Below are 24,000 nucleotides of genomic sequence, written 5' to 3' on the forward strand. Positions count from 1 at the left end.
AAGACGCAGTTCATATGAATGGCCTGTAGTGTTGCTGTTCAGACAGAGTCTATATGAAGACGCAGTTCATATGAATGGCCTGTAGTGTTGCTGTTCAGACAGAGTCTATATGAAGACGCAGTTCATATGAATGGCCTGTAGTGTTGCTGTTCAGACAGAGTCTATATGAAGACGCAGTTCATATGAATGGCCTGTAGTGTTGCTGTTCAGACAGAGTCTATATGAAGACGCAGTTCATATGAATGGCCTGTAGTGTTGCTGTTCAGACAGAGTCTATATGAAGACGCAGTTCATATGAATGGCCTGTAGTGTTGCTGTTCAGACAGAGTCTATATGAAGACGCAGTTCATATGAATGGCCTGTAGTGTTGCTGTTCAGACAGAGTCTATATGAAGACGCAGTTCATATGAATGGCCTGTAGTGTTGCTGTTCAGACAGAGTCTATATGAAGACGCAGTTCATATGAATGGCCTGTAGTGTTGCTGTTCAGACAGTCTATATGAAGACGCAGTTCATATGAATGGCCTGTAGTGTTGCTGTTCAGACAGAGTCTATATGAAGACGCAGTTCATATGAATGGCCTGTAGTGTTGCTGTTCAGACAGAGTCTATATGAAGACGCAGTTCATATGAATGGCCTGTAGTGTTGCTGTTCAGACAGTCTATATGAAGACGCAGTTCATATGAATGGCCTGTAGTGTTGCTGTTCAGACAGAGTCTATATGAAGACGCAGTTCATATGAATGGCCTGTAGTGTTGCTGTTCAGACAGAGTCTATATGAAGACGCAGTTCATATGAATGGCCTGTAGTGTTGCTGTTCAGACAGAGTCTATATGAAGACGCAGTTCATATGAATGGCCTGTAGTGTTGCTGTTCAGACGGATGGGTTTTTGCCAAACTTTAGACTTGATTAATTATCAACTTAATAATCATTGTCATAAATACTATATGTTTCCAGTGGTTAGTTTAAAGTCTTCTTTCATTCATCATGACGTGTTCTGATACATTATGGTCCATTTATTTTAAAAATTATGATAAATTAGGGAATGCTGTAGAAGGGGCGTGGCTACCTCGAGATTATTTGATTGACACGCTACACAACCAATAGCATTCATTTCCGAGTGCAGAGGATATAGAAAGATGGAGGATTTGAAATGGTTGTAAAATAGTCTTCATTTACGGCCTGTAGAGTCTGTGGGCGTAACGTTGTCCATACCTTTTACTGTCTATTGTTCCTCAACGTCTGTTTGTCACATTCTACTATAGTTAAGAGGACACACACACACACACACACACACACACACACACACACACACACACACACACACACACACACACACACACACACACACACACACACACACACACACACACACACACACACAGTGAGAACCACTATGAATAGAACACAATAGAACAATCATCTTGTCTTCCGCTGTCCTCGGAAAGAAGGAGGGATGATGATGATGAAGATGATGATGATGTTTCAACTCCTCTTTTCTCTTGTTCTGTCGCTCCCTTGACACACTGTCTGTCTGTCTGTCTGTCTGTCTGTCTGTCTGTCTGTCTGTCTGTCTGTCTGTCTGTAGCACTGATAGTGTTCAGTACCTCATAGAGAGGTGGATATATCACCATGTGGTTCTCCTGTCTCTGTAACACTGATAGTGTTCAGTACCTCATAGAGTGGTGGATATATCACCATGTGGTTCTCCTGTCTCTGTAACACTGATAGTGTTCAGTACCTCATAGAGAGGTGGATATATCACCATGTGGTTCTCCTGTCTCTGTAACACTGATAGTGTTCAGTACCTCATAGAGTGGTGGATATATCACCATGGTTCTCTGTCTCTGTAACACTGATAGTGTTCAGTACCTCATAGAGTGGTGGATATATCACCATGGTTCTCCTGTCTCTGTAACACTGATAGTGTTCAGTACCTCATAGAGTGGTGGATATATCACCATGGTTCTCTGTCTCTGTAACACTGATAGTGTTCAGTACCTCATAGAGTGGTGGATATATCACCATGGTTCTCCTGTCTCTGTAACACTGATAGTGTTCAGTACCTCATAGAGTGGTGGATATATCACCATGGTTCTCCTGTCTCTGTAACACTGATAGTGTTCAGTACCTCATAGAGTGGTGGATATATCACCATGGTTCTCCTGTCTCTGTAACACTGATAGTGTTCAGTACCTCATAGAGTGGTGGATATATCACCATGTGGTTCTCCTGTCTCTGTAACACTGATAGTGTTCAGTACCTCATAGAGTGGTGGATATATCACCATGGTTCTCCTGTCTCTGTAACACTGATAGTGTTCAGTACCTCATAGAGTGGTGGATATATCACCATGTGGTTCTCCTGTCTCTGTAACACTGATAGTGTTCAGTACCTCATAGAGTGGTGGATATATCACCATGGTTCTCCTGTCTCTGTAACACTGATAGTGTTCAGTACCTCATAGAGTGGTGGATATATCACCATGTGGTTCTCCTGTCTCTGTAGCACTGATAGTGTTCAGTACCTCATAGAGAGGTGGATATATCACCATGTTCTCCTGTCTCTGTAACACTGATAGTGTTCAGTACCTCATAGAGTGGTGGATATATCACCATGGTTCTCCTGTCTCTGTAGCACTGATAGTGTTCAGTACCTCATAGAGTGGTGGATATATCACCATGTGGTTCTCCTGTCTCTGTAACACTGATAGTGTTCAGTACCTCATAGAGTGGTGGATATATCACCATGGTTCTCCTGTCTCTGTAACACTGATAGTGTTCAGTACCTCATAGAGTGGTGGATATATCACCATGTGGTTCTCCTGTCTCTGTAACACTGATAGTGTTCAGTACCTCATAGAGTGGTGGATATATCACCATGGTTCTCTGTCTCTGTAACACTGATAGTGTTCAGTACCTCATAGAGTGGTGGATATATCACCATGGTTCTCCTGTCTCTGTAACACTGATAGTGTTCAGTACCTCATAGAGTGGTGGATATATCACCATGTGGTTCTCCTGTCTCTGTAGCACTGATAGTGTTCAGTACCTCATAGAGTGGTGGATATATCACCATGGTTCTCTGTCTCTGTAACACTGATAGTGTTCAGTACCTCATAGAGTGGTGGATATATCACCATGGTTCTCCTGTCTCTGTAGCACTGATAGTGTTCAGTACCTCATAGAGTGGTGGATATATCACCATGTGGTTCTCCTGTCTCTGTAACACTGATAGTGTTCAGTACCTCATAGAGTGGTGGATATATCACCATGTGGTTCTCCTGTCTCTGTAACACTGATAGTGTTCAGTACCTCATAGAGTGGTGGATATATCACCATGGTTCTCTGTCTCTGTAACACTGATAGTGTTCAGTACCTCATAGAGTGGTGGATATATCACCATGTTCTCCTGTCTCTGTAGCACTGATAGTGTTCAGTACCTCATAGAGTGGTGGATATATCACCATGGTTCTCCTGTCTCTGTAACACTGATAGTGTTCAGTACCTCATAGAGTGGTGGATATATCACCATGTGGTTCTCCTGTCTCTGTAGCACTGATAGTGTTCAGTACCTCATAGAGTGGTGGATATATCACCATGTGGTTCTCCTGTCTCTGTAACACTGATAGTGTTCAGTACCTCATAGAGTGGTGGATATATCACCATGTGGTTCTCCTGTCTCTGTAACACTGATAGTGTTCAGTACCTCATAGAGTGGTGGATATATCACCATGGTTCTCCTGTCTCTGTAACACTGATAGTGTTCAGTACCTCATAGAGTGGTGGATATATCACCATGTGGTTCTCCTGTCTCTGTAACACTGATAGTGTTCAGTACCTCATAGAGTGGTGGATATATCACCATGGTTCTCTGTCTCTGTAACACTGATAGTGTTCAGTACCTCATAGAGTGGTGGATATATCACCATGGTTCTCCTGTCTCTGTAACACTGATAGTGTTCAGTACCTCATAGAGTGGTGGATATATCACCATGTGGTTCTCCTGTCTCTGTAGCACTGATAGTGTTCAGTACCTCATAGAGTGGTGGATATATCACCATGTGGTTCTCCTGTCTCTGTAACACTGATAGTGTTCAGTACCTCATAGAGTGGTGGATATATCACCATGTGGTTCTCCTGTCTCTGTAACACTGATAGTGTTCAGTACCTCATAGAGTGGTGGATATATCACCATGTGGTTCTCCTGTCTCTGTAACACTGATAGTGTTCAGTACCTCATAGAGTGGTGGATATATCACCATGTGGTTCTCCTGTCTCTGTAACACTGATAGTGTTCAGTACCTCATAGAGTGGTGGATATATCACCATGTTCTCCTGTCTCTGTAACACTGATAGTGTTCAGTACCTCATAGAGTGGTGGATATATCACCATGTGGTTCTCCTGTCTCTGTAACACTGATAGTGTTCAGTACCTCATAGAGTGGTGGATATATCACCATGTTCTCCTGTCTCTGTAACACTGATAGTGTTCAGTACCTCATAGAGTGGTGGATATATCACCATGTTCTCCTGTCTCTGTAACACTGATAGTGTTCAGTACCTCATAGAGTGGTGGATATATCACCATGGTTCTCTGTCTCTGTAACACTGATAGTGTTCAGTACCTCATAGAGTGGTGGATATATCACCATGTTCTCCTGTCTCTGTAGCACTGATAGTGTTCAGTACCTCATAGAGTGGTGGATATATCACCATGTGGTTCTCCTGTCTCTGTAACACTGATAGTGTTCAGTACCTCATAGAGTGGTGGATATATCACCATGTGGTTCTCCTGTCTCTGTAACACTGATAGTGTTCAGTACCTCATAGAGTGGTGGATATATCACCATGTGGTTCTCCTGTCTCTGTAACACTGATAGTGTTCAGTACCTCATAGAGTGGTGGATATATCACCATGTTCTCCTGTCTCTGTAACACTGATAGTGTTCAGTACCTCATAGAGTGGTGGATATATCACCATGTTCTCCTGTCTCTGTAACACTGATAGTGTTCAGTACCTCATAGAGTGGTGGATATATCACCATGTGGTTCTCCTGTCTCTGTAACACTGATAGTGTTCAGTACCTCATAGAGTGGTGGATATATCACCATGTGGTTCTCCTGTCTCTGTAGCACTGATAGTGTTCAGTACCTCATAGAGTGGTGGATATATCACCATGTGGTTCTCCTGTCTCTGTAACACTGATAGTGTTCAGTACCTCATAGAGTGGTGGATATATCACCATGTGGTTCTCCTGTCTCTGTAACACTGATAGTGTTCAGTACCTCATAGAGTGGTGGATATATCACCATGGTTCTCCTGTCTCTGTAGCACTGATAGTGTTCAGTACCTCATAGAGTGGTGGATATATCACCATGTGGTTCTCCTGTCTCTGTAACACTGATAGTGTTCAGTACCTCATAGAGAGGTGGATATATCACCATGTGGTTCTCCTGTCTCTGTAACACTGATAGTGTTCAGTACCTCATAGAGAGGTGGATATATCACCATGTGGTTCTCCTGTCTCTGTAACACTGATAGTGTTCAGTACCTCATAGAGAGGTGGATATATCACCATGTGGTTCTCCTGTCTCTGTAACACTGATAGTGTTCAGTACCTCATAGAGTGGTGGATATATCACCATGTGGTTCTCCTGTCTCTGTAACACTGATAGTGTTCAGTACCTCATAGAGTGGTGGATATATCACCATGGTTCTCTGTCTCTGTAACACTGATAGTGTTCAGTACCTCATAGAGTGGTGGATATATCACCATGTGGTTCTCCTGTCTCTGTAGCACTGATAGTGTTCAGTACCTCAGGACTCTGGCTGTATAACATGTGACAGCTGTAATCGCCAGGGCCCTCAGGCTCTGGTAGAGAGATGGTTGTCCCAGTCCACAGAGTGCCGACGCTTGTAGATCTGCTATTTTTAGAAAAATCTTGAAAATGTGTGTACATCTTTGATTATATTTATTATTATTATTATATGTATTATATTTTTTAAAGCAAATATTTATTGCTCAAATCTTTGCTTCAGGGGGATTCTAAAAATGTATTTGGCCACGGACCCCCATCTCAAAATATGTTGTTCCAGGGACCCACCAGAAGGAAAGATTTTTTAATCTTTTTTTTTGAATAGCGAAAGAAATCTAAAATGACACAAATGCGTTCCTGATCTTAATGGGTTACCTCGCTGTGTGTCATTCAAATGTAGTTAAAAAAAAAGCATTTTATTTTAATTACATTATTTTTTTTTGTATTTCCTGACGTACCAATGAGAACACAAATGCTTTCATCATGTCACACATAAAGTGTGAGTGTATGCTCTGCACACAGAGAGTTAAGAACGTGTGTGTGTGTGTGTGTGTGTGTGTGTGTGTGTGTGTGTGTGTGTGTGTGTGTGTGTGTGTGTGTGTGTGTGTGTGTGTGTGTGTGTGTGTGTGTGTGTGTGTGTGTGTGTGTGTGTGTGTGTGTGTGTGTGTGTGTGTGTGTACGCTGAGATACTCCACGCTGGTTCAGCCCTTAAAGTTTCCCACATAAACGTCACCTGAAAGTTACATTTAAGAAACTTTAATAATTATGACCACAGTGAACGTTTTGATGTAACATATTGTCTGTCTGTAATGTAGAGGAAGCTCTGCTTCTCTCTGTCTGTGTGTGACATGCAGTTAAAAGCTCTGCCTCAGCTGATCTACAAGCCCACACCGCGTGGCTGATGCAACCCGGTGTGGGCTTGTAGATCAGCTGTGTTTCCTGCGCAACATCGTTGTTACACCGAAGCAAAAACAGGCTCTAGTTTAGTAGACAAGACCACACAGACATGAAGAGGAGAGAGAGACACAATATATATATATTACTGTCCTCTTATAAAAAAACATGAAAATGAACCTAAAGTGTATGTGTGTACGTGTGTGTTTATTATTGTACAACTAGACATTATTTTATATAAGTATTTATTATATAAAATAACCGAATATATTCGAATATTAAAAAGCAATAAAGCATTGAAATTCGAGTGGGATTATAGAGGAGAACTGACAGCCCACACACACACACACACACACACACACACACACACACACACACACACACACACACACACACACACACACACATACACACACACACGCTTCTATAAACAGTGATAAGCGTTTATGATCAGGATACGGAAATTGCCATGGTAACACTGGTGGGATGTTTACACAAGACCCCGGCTGTGTGTGTGCGTGTGTGTGTGTGTGTGTGTGTGTGTGTGCGCGCGTGCGTGCACGTGCAAAGGGCTGAGTTTATAGGACGCACATTTTTTAAACCATGGCCCCAACACACACATCCTCACCCCACCCATCCCACACACGTTACTAATCAGCTTCAGAATCTGCAGCTGTGTGTGTGTGTGTGTGTGTGTGTGTGTGTGTGTGTGTGTGTGTGTGTGTGTGTGTGTGTGTGTGTGTGTGTGTGTGTGTGTGTGTGTGTGTGTGTGTGTGTGTGTGTGTGTGTATAAACAGCATTGCTATTTCTTTGGAAGCTTGAAAAATATTTTGTGGTTAGGTCCCAAATCTCTCTTTCTCTCTCTCTCTCTCTCTCTCTCTCTCTCTCTCTCTCTCTCTCTCTCTCTCGCCACATTCCTTCACTCAGACCTCAGTCCCTATAGATTAATAGTGTTTTATTATCACATCTCTATTAGCCTGGATCCCCCATCGATGATGTCACTGGTAGGCAGGTTTCTGAACCAATGAGACACAGAGAGAGGAGGCAGAAATGATGATGTCATATTATAATGAGCATTAGTACAGGCTTTTCACACACACACACACACACACACACACACACACACACACACACACACACACACACACACACACACACACACACACACACACACACACACACTCTCACGGCCGATCTACACCAGAGAGTTTTTGCACACACGACACACACACGCGCATAAACGCATATACGCACACGTGCACTTTTAGATCCAGTCCTATTGTAAAGTGTGTGTGTGTGGGGGACTCACGTATCCGCTCGGCTGGTGTGTAGCCGCTATCATTGATAATCATTGGATCTAAATGAACACGCTGTACAGACCACACATACACTCACTATGAAGAGTCTGGTGTAGCTCAGCCGTTACACGCACGCACGCACGCACGCACGCACGCACGCACGCACGCACGCACGCACGCACGCACGCACGCACGCACGCACGCACGCACGCACGCACGCACGCACGCACGCACGCACGCACGCACGCACTCACTCTTTTTGGCCTGTGTGTCTGTCTGGCTCTTTCTCACCTAATTGTGTCCCTAATTGGTTCAATTACTGTTCCACTTAATTAGTGGACATGGGGAATTAAACGTGTGTGTGTGTGTGTGTGTGTGTGTGTGTGTGTGTGTGTGTGTGTGTGTGTGTGTGTGTGTGTGTGTGTGTGTGTGTGTGTGTGTGTGTGTGTGTGTGTGTGTGTGTGTTCTGCCTCATAGCAACTCAGGAACTCCTTATCCTATATTAAAGTTGCCTAACGGTTCAGCCAACGGTCACTAAGGAGACAGACAGACAGACAGACAGACAGACAGACAGGCCACGTTGCTCGTGCTCCTACTGCGACTATGTACAGAATGATGTGCACTGAGTCTGTGTAATGTATACTACACTGTGTGAGATCAGGCTGGGTGCCCTCAGGGTGTCTCAGGGGAGTTGCAGAACACTTTGATAATATGTGTAGTTCATCACCACTCAGACCCTCTAGTCCAGACTTAGTAAAACACGCTCTGTACTTGGTGCCTTCTTTTTCAGTCCAAACCAAATCTCTTCGGCGCCAAAAATAGCAGATCTGCAAGCTCACAGCTAGATGTTTAATCTGTCTGTGATGGAAACTGATTTTATCTCTAGTTCACCTCCTGACATAAACTGTATCTTAGAGGGAAATATTTACATTCATGTGTGTGTTTTTCAAGTGGGACTAATATAATACAATTCTCTCTCTCTCTCTCTCTCTCTCTCTCTCTCTCTCTCTCTCTCTCTCTCTCTCTCTCTCTGTGTCTCTATGTCTCTCTATCAGAGGTTGTGATGAACACCAAGCTAGAGACCTCAGACCTACGATGGACCAGCTACCCTGCTGATGACCCACAGGTACACACACAACACAACACAGTGCTGGTAAAGGCATGTGATTGAACATTCTGTTCATTTTGTCGACTAAAACTATGACGGAAAATGTTGGTCGAGCTACAGAATTTAATCGGTCGACTACCCTTTTTCACTGACAAACTAAATAAAAACTAAGCCATGATAACTAACACTATGACTACATTTACTGATCATTTCATTCATCAACAAATAAAAACTAGACTAAAATGTTAGTGAGGGGCTAGTGGACATGTCGGGTATAGGTATCATCACACACCAGCTGTGAAACACAATGCTTCTGGTTGAGAAACTCTGACGTAAACACTGTTGCAAAGCCTTATGGGAAATGTATAAATGAAGCATAGCGTTAGTTCATGCACGCCTCAGCTGTAATCAGCTGTCAGTCAGGCTTCTATTCCCCAATCACAGCTCTGCTGGTCATTACGTCACACATTCATCCTCCAATCAGAGCTCACGCCTTCACAAAGAGGTTCCTTTAAATACGGCTTAGCATTCACTAGGTCTCTGCTTGTGTTGCTGCTGCTTAGCTCCTCCTCCTCCACCCCAGCCTCCACCTTCTCATCACAGTCTGGCATAGGCTCAAATATGTGTGATATTATATCTGATAATTCACACTAATATGTCTTATTGCTTATTGTTGATATTGTATTAAGCATCTGCTAAGCACCTGTCTGTCTGTCTGTCTGTCTGTCTGTCTGTCTGTCTGTCTGTCTGTCTGTCTGTCTGTCTGTCTGTCTGTCTGTCTGTCTGTCTGTCTGTCTGTCTGTCTGTCTGTCTGTCTGTCTGTCTGTCTGTCTGTCTGTCTGTCTGTCTGCCTGCCTGCCTGCCTGCCTGCCTGCCTGTCTGTCTGTCTGTCTGTCTGTCTGTCTGTCTGTCTGTCTGTCTGCCTGCCTGCCTGCCTGCCTGCCTGCCTGTCTGTCTGTCTGTCTGCCTGCCTGCCTGCCTGCCTGCCTGCCTGTCTGTCTGTCTGTCTGTCTGTCTGTCTGTCTGTCTGTCTGTCTGCCTGCCTGCCTGCCTGCCTGCCTGCCTGCCTGTCTGTCTGTCTGTCTGTCTGTCTGTCTGTCTGTCTGTCTGTCTGTCTGTCTGTCTGTCTGTCTGTCTGTCTGTCTGTCTGTCTGTCTGTCTGCCTGTCTGTCTGTCTGTCTGTCTGTCTGCCTGCCTGCCTGTCTGTCTGTCTGTCTGTCTGTCTGTCTGTCTGTCTGTCTGTCTGTCTGTCTGTCTGTCTGTCTGTCTGTCTGTCTGTCTGTCTGTCTGTCTGCCTGCCTGCCTGCCTGCCTGCCTGCCTGCCTGCCTGCCTGCCTGCCTGCCTGCCTGCCTGCCTGCCTGCCTGCCTGCCTGCCTGCCTGCCTGCCTGCCTGTCTGTCTGTCTGTCTGTCTGTCTGTCTGTCTGTCTGTCTGTCTGTCTGTCTGCCTGCCTGCCTGCCTGCCTGCCTGCCTGCCTGCCTGCCTGCCTGCCTGCCTGCCTGCCTGCCTGCCTGCCTGTCTGTCTGTCTGTCTGTCTGTCTGTCTGTCTGTCTGTCTGTCAGTGGGAGGAGATGAGCGGATTGGACGACGAGGCCAACAGCGTACGGACCTATCAGCTGTGCTCCCCGGACAGCGCCTCGTCCTATTGGCTGAGAACGGGCTGGATCCCCCGTAGGGCCGCCTCCGTCCTCTATGTGGAGATCCGGTTGGTTCATTTACCTTTTGATTGACAGCTTTCTGTCCCTCTGTTTGATTGATTGATTGAATACTTTATTTATAAAGACATGGTAACAGTACAAATCACAATACAAGGTCCTCTAAACTGTATCGCTCATAAAAGCACTTGGCTTATTTAACACATCGGGTGCCAGAGGTTTATTAAAATATTATACGTTCAGTGCCTGCTATTCTTCCATCCACTTACGTTGATATGTTTCGTGCTGTAGAAGCCCCGACGAGGACGTGCATGTAAACAAAGCGTGCGTGCGAGACGGCGGAGGGTCCCGACTAACGCCTGGAACAATAATATTTCTAACGCGATCCTCCATTGCAGCGTGAACGTCTCACTTCCACCACGTTAAAAATAAATGGAGATATTAAGCTTTTAGTCAAGGAGTTAACATTGGAGAGGCCGACCGGAAGGATTTTTGACATGGATCCACATCCGGCCTCTCCTTCTCAGAGACTCCTTGGATGATCCCAAAGTTTCGTTAGAGCGCCCCACGTGGGCCCCACGTATATAAAAAAAATCGGGCCAAAAACGGTCCGGACTGTTTATGGCACACAATGTGTTAAAATGAGATCCCTGTGCACTCAAATCATGACGACATTTAAGAAGACATACAAATATACACTACTATGCAGAACGTCATACAATCAGCTTACATGTTACTGGTATGAAAAACAAGAAATATGTACAATAGACAGTTTTAGGAGGGGGGGGGGGGGGGGTAGGTTAAGACTTTGACAGGGGCCAGTTTGGAATTGCAGCCTCCTGAAGGTGACTGGGTTACTCTTTGGTCTGTAGGTCTGTTTCTGTAGTTTTCTATTGTTTTAATCAGGCACCATAACGCAGGGGTCTTCAACGTTTTCAGACCTCTACACCTATAAACCTCTTTGCCAAAAATAGCAGATCTAAAAGCTCACAACGCCTCGCAGCGCGAGGCGTTGTGAGCTTTTAGATCTGCTATTTTTGGCTAAAGTTCTCCTCAGAAATGGGATGCTAGTGGTTTAATGTAAAACATATCATATCACACAAAGATTTGGCGGCCCCCCTGTAGTAACTCTGAGGACCCCCTAGGGGTCCTGGACCCCCTGTTAAAGACCCATTTCATAACGGTATCGGTCAATGTTGGCCTTAAAATGCAATATTAATATAATATATAATATAATATGCAATACACAGGGGTTAGGGGCAACTTTGATGATGTAGAGGGCCACTATATTTCCACACTCACTCCAGAGGGACACATTACATATACTGTGCCATTCTATGTCTCACAAAAGTAGCAAAAATAGCAGATCTACAAGCTCTAAACGCGTTGCAGCTATTTTTTAATTGGAATCCTGAACATGTGTATTTAATTTCCAATGCATTTAGTTATACTTATGTTAACTTTATGAACTTAAATACAAATACATTGGACAGTAAAAAGACAATATAATTGTAATGCTAGTCATTAAGCTACTAATATAGACTGAAGTCATTAAAGCGGGTCATGTTTACATGTTTAGAATCATAACAGCTGAAATCAATAATATAATCACTATTCTGATATTAACCTGTGGGCCACATTAAGTGAAGGGCCGCCAGTTGTCCTAACATAACAATAACTGACCATGACGTCGGTTTTCAGTATCGGCCTAAAATGTGACATCAGTGCTTTGATATTTTTTATTCTATTTGTTTTCTATTGTTCCAGGCGTTTGATTCCATTGTTATAATTGTATTGTTCTGTATGTTTGCAGGTTCACCATGATGGAGTGTTATGATGGTATAGTTGTAATAGTATAGTTATAATAGTAATGGTTGTAATGGTAGTGTATTGTATGTTACAGGTTCACCATGATGGAGTGTTCGGGGTTAAACTCTCGTCATTGTAAAGAAACCTTTAATCTTTATTTATATCCGTCTGACAAAGACGAGGCCACGCCCACTCACCCTGCCTGGATGGAAAACCCTTATAGCAAGGTACACACTCTCTGCTACACACTGCACACACACACACACACACACACACACACACACACACACACACACACACACACACACACACACACACACACACACACACACACACACACACACACACACACACACACACACATATCAGATCAGAGCATTTCAAGTGATCATCAAACTATCAATATGTTCACCATCATCTACAATAAAACCATAAAGGTGTGAGATAGTTCATATAAAAACAAAGGATAAAGCCTCAGTCAGTGATTTGTTCACCAAGTGGTCAGTATGTAGAACAGCAGGAACAACGTTACTGAAACATCATCATTTTACATTTTATTATGTTCATTATTTAGGAAACAGCTAAAGGGGGGGAGGGGGGGGGCTGTCTCACAAATCCCTCTTTAGGACAAACAACATGTCTCAGTGGTGAGATGAGACGTTACTTTAATAGTTTAGTGTCTTTTATCCTCAGCCAAAGTGATGTCATCATTTTAATAACCGAACAGCTCAAAAACAAAGATAACGTACAGCTGGTTCATGTATCTGTCACCATGGAATCTCATTATAATGACTGTATGAGGCTGATGAAGCTCCAGTGCAAGACCAGATGTGTGTTAGTGTTGAATGTTAGAAATACAGAAATAAGAGCTTGTATATCTGCTATTTTTGAATAGCCAAGAAATCTTAGTAAAATAAATCCATTAAAGATGAAGCATCTGTCTGGCATTCTAACATTTCTTTGGATATTTATTTAGAAAAATCCTGACAATTTATGCAAATCTTTGAATATATGTATCTTTTTTTTAAAGCGAACATTTTTAACTCTGATCTTTGCTCCTGGGGGGTCCCTGGAACAATATATATCAAGATGGGGGTCCATGGCCATTCGAAATACATATCATTCTGGGGGTCCTTTGGAGCACCACTGATATAGCAACATACTGTTAGGATTTAGAAAACATTTATAGATGTATTTGGCCGTGGACCCCCATCTCACAATGTATTGTTCCAGGGACCCCCAGAAGTGTATCCAGGTGGATACAGTAGCAGTTATAATGTATTCATAATTTATTCATAATGTATTCATATTCTAGGTGGATACAGTAGCAGACAGTTATAATGTATCATATTCATAATGTATATATATATTAATATCATATTCTAGGTGGATACAGTAGTAGTTATAATGTATATATATGTATATATATTTCTAGGTGGATACAGTAGTAGTTATAATGTATATATATATGTATATATATTTCTAGGTGGATACAGTAGTAGTTATAATGTATATATATATGTATATATATATATTTCTAGGTGGATACAGTAGTAGTTATAATGTATATATATATGTATATATATTTCTAGGTGGATACAGTAGCAGTTATAATGTATATATATATGTATATATATTTCTAGGTGGATACAGTAGCAGACAGTTATAATGTATTCATATTCATAATGTATATATATATGTATATATATTTCTAGGTGGATACAGTAGTAGTTATAATGTATATATATATATATATATATATATATTTATAGCTGGATACAGTAGTAGTTATAATGTGTATATATATGTATATATATTTCTAGGTGGATACAGTAGTAGTTATAATGTATATATATATATATTTCTAGGTGGATACAGTAGTAGTTATAATGTATATATATATGTATATATATTTCTAGGTGGATACAGTAGTAGTTATAATGTATATATATATGTATATATATTTCTAGGTGGATACAGTAGCAGTTATAATGTATATATATATGTATATATATATATTTCTAGGTGGATACAGTAGCAGTTATAATGTATATATATATGTATATATATTTCTAGGTGGATACAGTAGTAGTTATAATGTATATATATATATGTATATATATTTCTAGGTGGATACAGTAGTAGTTATAATGTATATATATATATATATATATTTCTAGGTGGATACAGTAGCAGTTATAATGTATATATATATGTATATATATTTCTAGGTGGATACAGTAGTAGTTATAATGTATATATATATATATATATATTTCTAGGTGGATACAGTAGTAGTTATAATGTATATATATATATATTTCTAGGTGGATACAGTAGTAGTTATAATGTATATATATATGTATATATATTTCTAGGTGGATACAGTAGCAGACAGTTATAATGTATTCATATTCATAATGTATATATATATGTATATATATTTCTAGGTGGATACAGTAGTAGTTATAATGTATATATATATATATATATATATTTCTAGGTGGATACAGTAGTAGTTATAATGTATATATATATATATATATTTCTAGGTGGATACAGTAGCAGTTATAATGTATATATATATGTATATATATTTCTAGGTGGATACAGTAGCAGACAGTTATAATGTATTCATATTCATAATGTATATATATATGTATATATATTTCTAGGTGGATACAGTAGTAGTTATAATGTATATATATATATATTTCTAGGTGGATACAGTAGTAGTTATAATGTATATATATATGTATATATATTTCTAGGTGGATACAGTAGTAGTTATAATGTATATATATATGTATATATATTTCTAGGTGGATACAGTAGTAGTTATAATGTATATATATATATGTATATATATTTCTAGGTGGATACAGTAGTAGTTATAATGTATATATATATATATATATATATTTCTAGGTGGATACAGTAGTAGTTATAATGTATATATATATATGTATGTATATTTCTAGGTGGATACAGTAGTAGTTATAATGTATATATATATATATTTCTAGGTGGATACAGTAGTAGTTATAATGTATATATATATGTATATATATTTCTAGGTGGATACAGTAGTAGTTATAATGTATATATATATGTATATATATTTCTAGGTGGATACAGTAGTAGTTATAATGTATATATATATATATATATATATATTTCTAGGTGGATACAGTAGTAGTTATAATGTATATATATATATATTTCTAGGTGGATACAGTAGTAGTTATAATGTATATATATATGTATATATATTTCTAGGTGGATACAGTAGCAGACAGTTATAATGTATTCATATTCATAATGTATATATATATGTATATATATTTCTAGGTGGATACAGTAGTAGTTATAATGTATATATATATATATATATATTTCTAGGTGGATACAGTAGTAGTTATAATGTATATATATATATATATATTTCTAGGTGGATACAGTAGCAGTTATAATGTATATGTATATATATTTCTAGGTGGATACAGTAGCAGACAGTTATAATGTATTCATATTCATAATGTATATATATATGTATATATATTTCTAGGTGGATACAGTAGTAGTTATAATGTATATATATATATATTTCTAGGTGGATACAGTAGTAGTTATAATGTATATATATATGTATATATATTTCTAGGTGGATACAGTAGTAGTTATAATGTATATATATATGTATATATATTTCTAGGTGGATACAGTAGTAGTTATAATGTATATATATATGTATATATATTTCTAGGTGGATACAGTAGTAGTTATAATGTATATATATATATATTTCTAGGTGGATACAGTAGTAGTTATAATGTATATATATATGTATATATATTTCTAGGTGGATACAGTAGTAGTTATAATGTATATATATATGTATATATATTTCTAGGTGGATACAGTAGTAGTTATAATGTATATATATATGTATATATATTTCTAGGTGGATACAGTAGTAGTTATAATGTATATATATATGTATATATATTTCTAGGTGGATACAGTAGTAGTTATAATGTATATATATATGTATATATATTTCTAGGTGGATACAGTAGTAGTTATAATGTATATATATATATATATATATTTCTAGGTGGATACAGTAGTAGTTATAATGTATATATATATGTATATATATTTCTAGGTGGATACAGTAGTAGTTATAATGTATATATATATATATATATATTTCTAGGTGGATACAGTAGTAGTTATAATGTATATATATATGTATATATATTTCTAGGTGGATACAGTAGTAGTTATAATGTATATATATATGTATATATATTTCTAGGTGGATACAGTAGTAGTTATAATGTATATATATATGTATATATATTTCTAGGTGGATACAGTAGTAGTTATAATGTATATATATATGTATATATATTTCTAGGTGGATACAGTAGCAGTTATAATGTATATATATATGTATATATATATATTTCTAGGTGGATACAGTAGTAGTTATAATGTATATATATATGTATATATATTTCTAGGTGGATACAGTAGTAGTTATAATGTATATATATATATATATATATTTCTAGGTGGATACAGTAGTAGTTATAATGTATATATATATATATATTTCTAGGTGGATACAGTAGTAGTTATAATGTATATATATATATATATTTCTAGGTGGATACAGTAGTAGTTATAATGTATATATATATGTATATATATTTCTAGGTGGATACAGTAGTAGCAGTTATAATGTATATATATATATTTCTAGGTGGATACAGTAGTAGTTATAATGTATATATATATGTATATATATTTCTAGGTGGATACAGTAGTAGTTATAATGTATATATATATGTATATATATTTCTAGGTGGATACAGTAGTAGTTATAATGTATATATATATGTATATATATTTCTAGGTGGATACAGTAGTAGTTATAATGTATATATATATATATATATATTTCTAGGTGGATACAGTAGTAGTTATAATGTATATATATTTCTAGGTGGATACAGTAGTAGTTATAATGTATATATATATATATATATATATATTTCTAGGTGGATACAGTAGTAGTTATAATGTATATATATATGTATATATATTTTTAGGTGGATACAGTAGTAGTTATAATGTATATATATATGTATATATATTTCTAGGTGGATACAGTAGCAGTTATAATGTATATATATATGTATATATATATATTTCTAGGTGGATACAGTAGTAGTTATAATGTATATATATATGTATATATATTTCTAGGTGGATACAGTAGTAGTTATAATGTATATATATATATATATATATTTCTAGGTGGATACAGTAGTAGTTATAATGTATATATATATATATATTTCTAGGTGGATACAGTAGTAGTTATAATGTATATATATATATATATTTCTAGGTGGATACAGTAGTAGTTATAATGTATATATATATGTATATATATTTCTAGGTGGATACAGTAGTAGTTATAATGTATATATATATGTATATATATTTCTAGGTGGATACAGTAGCAGCGGACCACCTCCTGCGGCGAGGAGGAGAAAGGAGGTCCAACGTGAAGACGGTGCGTCTGGGACCCCTGTCCCAGAGGGGGGTCTACCTGGCCTTCCAGGGCCAGGGCGTCTGCATGGCCCTGCTGGCCATCAGGGTGTACTACAAGAAATGTCCCACCATGACCAGAGCCTTCGCTACCTTCCCTGAAACCGTCCCTCATGCTCTGGTTACACAGGTATTAATATTAATATTAAATATGATTTAATATATATAACTGTCCCTCATGCTCTGGTTACACAGGTATTAATATTAATATTAAATATGATTTAATATATATAACTGTCCCTCATGCTCTGGTTACACAGGTATTAATATTAATATTAAATATGATTTAATATATATATAACTGTCCCTCATGCTCTGGTTACACAGGTATTAATATTAAATATGATTTAATATATATATAACTGTCCCTCATGCTCTGGTTACACAGGTATTAATATTATATATTAAATATGATTTAATATATATATAACTGTCCCTCATGCTCTGGTTACACAGGTATTAATATTAAATATGATTTAATATATATATATAACTGTCCCTCATGCTCTGGTTACACAGGTATTAATATTAAATATTAAATATGATTTAATATATATATAACTGTCCCTCATGCTCTGGTTACACAGGTATTAATATTAAATATTAAATATGATTTAATATATATAACTGTCCCTCATGCTCTGGTTACACAGGTATTAATATTAAATATTAAATATGATTTAATATATATATAACTGTCCCTCATGCTCTGGTTACACAGGTATTAATATTAAATATTAAATATGATTTAATATATATATAACTGTCCCTCATGCTCTGGTTACACAGGTATTAATATTATATATTAAATATGATTTAATATATATATAACTGTCCCTCATGCTCTGGTTACACAGGTATTAATATTAAATATGATTTAATATATATATATAACTGTCCCTCATGCTCTGGTTACACAGGTATTAATATTAAATATTAAATATGATTTAATATATATATAACTGTCCCTCATGCTCTGGTTACACAGGTATTAATATTAAATATTAAATATGATTTAATATATATATAACTGTCCCTCATGCTCTGGTGACACAGGTATTAATATTAAATATTAAATATGATTTAATATATATATAACTGTCCCTCATGCTCTGGTTACACAGGTATTAATATAAAATATTAAATATGATTTAATATATATATAACTGTCCCTCATGCTCTGGTTACACAGGTATTAATATTATATATTAAATATGATTTAATATATATATAACTGTCCCTCATGCTCTGGTTACACAGGTATTAATATTAAATATGATTTAATATATATATATAACTGTCCCTCATGCTCTGGTTACACAGGTATTAATATTAAATATTAAATATGATTTAATATATATATAACTGTCCCTCATGCTCTGGTTACACAGGTATTAATATTAAATATTAAATATGATTTAATATATATATAACTGTCCCTCATGCTCTGGTGACACAGGTATTAATATTAAATATTAAATATGATTTAATATATATATAACTGTCCCTCATGCTCTGGTTACACAGGTATTAATATTAAATATTAAATATGATTTAATATATATATAACTGTCCCTCATGCTCTGGTTACACAGGTATTAATATTAAATATTAAATATGATTTAATATATATATAACTGTCCCTCATGCTCTGGTTACACAGGTATTAATATTAAATATTAAATATGATTTAATATATATATAACTGTCCCTCATGCTCTGGTTACACAGGTATTAATATTAAATATTAAATATGATTTAATATATATATAACTGTCCCTCATGCTCTGGTTACACAGGTATTAATATTAAATATTAAATATGATTTAATATATATATAACTGTCCCTCATGCTCTGGTTACACAGGTATTAATATTAATATTAAATATGATTTAATATATATATAACTGTCCCTCATGCTCTGGTTACACAGGTATTAATATTAAATATTAAATATGATTTAATATATATATAACTGTCCCTCATGCTCTGGTTACACAGGTATTAATATTAATATTAAATATTAAATATGATTTAATATATATAACTGTCCCTCATGCCCTGGTTACACAGGTATTAATATTAAATATTAAATATGATTTAATATATATATAACTGTCCCTCATGCTCTGGTTACACAGGTATTAATATTAATATTAAATATTAAATATGATTTAATATATATAACTGTCCCTCATGCCCTGGTTACACAGGTATTAATATTAAATATTAAATATGATTTAATATATATATATAACTGTCCCTCATGCTCTGGTTACACAGGTATTAATATTAAATATTAAATATGATTTAATATATATATAACTGTCCCTCATGCTCTGGTTACACAGGTATTAATATTATATATTAAATATGATTTAATATATATAACTGTCCCTCATGCTCTGGTTACACAGGTATTAATTTTAAATATTAATATTAAATATGATTTAATATATATAACTGTCCCTCATGCTCTGGTTACACAGGTATTAATATTAAATATTAATATTAAATATGATTTAATATATATAACTGTCCCTCATGCTCTGGTGACACAGGTATTAATATTAATATTAAATATGATTTAATATATATAACTGTCCCTCATGCCCTGGTTACACAGGTATTAATATTAATATTAAATATGATTTAATATATATATAACTGTCCCTCATGCTCTGGTTACACAGGTATTAATATTAATATTAAATATGATTTAATATATATATAACTGTCCCTCATGCTCTGGTGACACAGGTATTAATATTAATATTAAATATGATTTAATATATATAACTGTCCCTCATGCCCTGGTTACACAGGTATTAATATTAATATTAAATATGATTTAATATATATATAACTGTCCCTCATGCTCTGGTGACACAGGTATTAATATTAATATTAAATATGATTTAATATATATAACTGTCCCTCATGCCCTGGTTACACAGGTATTAATATTAATATTAAATATGATTTAATATATATATAACTGTCCCTCATGCTCTGGTGACACAGGTATTAATATTAATATTAAATATGATTTAATATATATATAACTGTCCCTCATGCTCTGGTTACACAGGTATTAATATTAAATATTAAATATGATTTAATATATATATAACTGTCCCTCATGCCCTGGTTACACAGGTATTAATATTAAATATTAAATATGATTTAATATATATATAACTGTCCCTCATGCACTGGTTACACAGGTATTAATATTAATATTAAATATGATTTAATATATATATAACTGTCCCTCATGCCCTGGTTACACAGGTATTAATATTAATATTAAATATGATTTAATATATATATAACTGTCCCTCATGCTCTGGTTACACAGGTATTAATATTAAATATTAAATATGATTTAATATATATAACTGTCCCTCATGCTCTGGTGACACAGGTATTAATATTAAATATTAAATATGATTTAATATATATATAACTGTCCCTCATGCTCTGGTGACACAGGTATTAATATTAAATATTAAATATGATTTAATATATATAACTGTCCCTCATGCTCTGGTGACACAGGTATTAATATTAATATTAAATATGATTTAATATATATATATAACTGTCCCTCATGCCCTGGTTACACAGGTATTAATATTAATATTAAATATGATTTAATATATATATAACTGTCCCTCATGCCCTGGTTACACAGGTATTAATATTAAATATTAAATATGATTTAATATATATAACTGTCCCTCATGCCCTGGTTACACAGGTATTAATATTAAATATTAAATATGATTTAATATATATATAACTGTCCCTCATGCTCTGGTGACACAGGTATTAATATTAATATTAAATATGATTTAATATATATATAACTGTCCCTCATGCCCTGGTTACACAGGTATTAATATTAAATATTAAATATGATTTAATATATATATAACTGTCCCTCATGCTCTGGTTACACAGGTATTAATATTAAATATTAAATATGATTTAAAGGTAGGGTAAGTGATATTTTTTGGTTAAAACAAAAAGTATTCTGTTAAAAGGTTAAAATACTATATTCTGATAGTAATCATTGCTATAGAGTGTTTGTTCAGTAACAGATGTCTCCCTGTCTCTCCAGCTCTTTAATAAACAGAAAATACATTTTTCGGTAGGTGTCGAAATCTCAGCCAATCAGGAGAAAGTACCCATTTTTAAGCTTAATTTGTATAGTGTTCCAGTTCCAATTTTGTCTGCTCATTTCTTAGTGTCATCACTTCCAATTTCACTTGTTTAATCTGTATCCTGATTGAGTTCTCTGTCCTGGTTGGATAAAATTGGAAATGAAACTGAAACTGAAACGAAAATGCATTTTCTGTTTAATAAAGTGGTGGAGAGACAAGGAGACTCCTAATATTGAACAAACACTCTATAGCAATGAGTACTATCAGAATATAGAGCTATTTAACAATTATTTTAACCAACGCAAATCACTTACCCTACCTTTAATATATATATAACTGTCCCTCATGCTCTGGTTACACAGGTATTAATATTAAATATTAAATATGATTTAATATATATATAACTGTCCCTCATGCTCTGGTTACACAGGTATTAATATTAAATATTAAATATGATTTAATATATATATAACTGTCCCTCATGCTCTGGTTACACAGGTATTAATATTAAATATTAAATATGATTTAATATATATATAACTGTCCCTCATGCTCTGGTTACACAGGTATTAATATTAAATATTAAATATGATTTAATATATATAACTGTCCCTCATGCTCTGGTTACACAGGTATTAATATTAAATATTAAATATGATTTAATATATATAACTGTCCCTCATGCTCTGGTGACACAGGTATTAATATTATATATTAAATATGATTTAATATATATATAACTGTCCCTCATGCTCTGGTTACACAGGTATTAATATTAAATATTAAATATGATTTAATATATATATATAACTGTCCCTCATGCTCTGGTTACACAGGTATTAATATTAAATATTAAATATGATTTAATATATATAACTGTCCCTCATGCTCTGGTTACACAGGTATTAATATTAAATATTAAATATGATTTAATATATATAACTGTCCCTCATGCTCTGGTTACACAGGTATTAATATTAAATATTAAATATGATTTAATATATATAACTGTCCCTCATGCTCTGGTTACACAGGTATTAATATTAAATATTAAATATGATTTAATATATATAACTGTCCCTCATGCTCTGGTTACACAGGTATTAATATTAAATATTAAATATGATTTAATATATATAACTGTCCCTCATGCTCTGGTTACACAGGTATTAATATTATATATTAAATATGATTTAATATATATAACTGTCCCTCATGCTCTGGTTACACAGGTATTAATATTAAATATTAAATATGATTTAATATATATAACTGTCCCTCATGCTCTGGTTACACAGGTATTAATATTAAATATTAAATATGATTTAATATATATAACTGTCCCTCATGCTCTGGTGACACAGGTATTAATATTATATATTAAATATGATTTAATATATATAACTGTCCCTCATGCTCTGGTTACACAGGTATTAATATTAATATTAAATATGATTTAATATATATATAACTGTCCCTCATGCTCTGGTGACACAGGTATTAATATTATATATTAAATATGATTTAATATATATAACTGTCCCTCATGCTCTGGTTACACAGGTATTATAAATATTAAATATTAAATATGATTTAATATATATATATATATATATATATA

General features: G+C 35.5%; 1 protein-coding gene across 2 annotated transcripts in view; it reads left to right on the forward strand.

The window, feature by feature from the left end:
* LOC308102484 (ephrin type-B receptor 4b-like) overlaps window positions 1-24,000 on the forward strand; it is a 56,235-nt gene that overhangs the window by 9,397 nt on the left and 22,838 nt on the right. For both annotated transcript variants that reach the window (XM_080452231.1, XM_080452230.1), the window contains exons 2-5: window positions 9,068-9,138; window positions 10,683-10,825; window positions 12,679-12,811; window positions 18,109-18,339. In XM_080452231.1, the coding sequence (XP_080308357.1) occupies window positions 9,068-9,138; window positions 10,683-10,825; window positions 12,679-12,811; window positions 18,109-18,339 (578 nt within the window). The remainder of the gene's footprint in view (window positions 1-9,067; window positions 9,139-10,682; window positions 10,826-12,678; window positions 12,812-18,108; window positions 18,340-24,000) is intronic.

Source organism: Gymnoscopelus braueri (assembly GCF_963280865.1).
Source record: "Gymnoscopelus braueri genome assembly, chromosome: 15".
Taxonomy (NCBI): Eukaryota; Metazoa; Chordata; class Actinopteri; order Myctophiformes; family Myctophidae; genus Gymnoscopelus; species Gymnoscopelus braueri.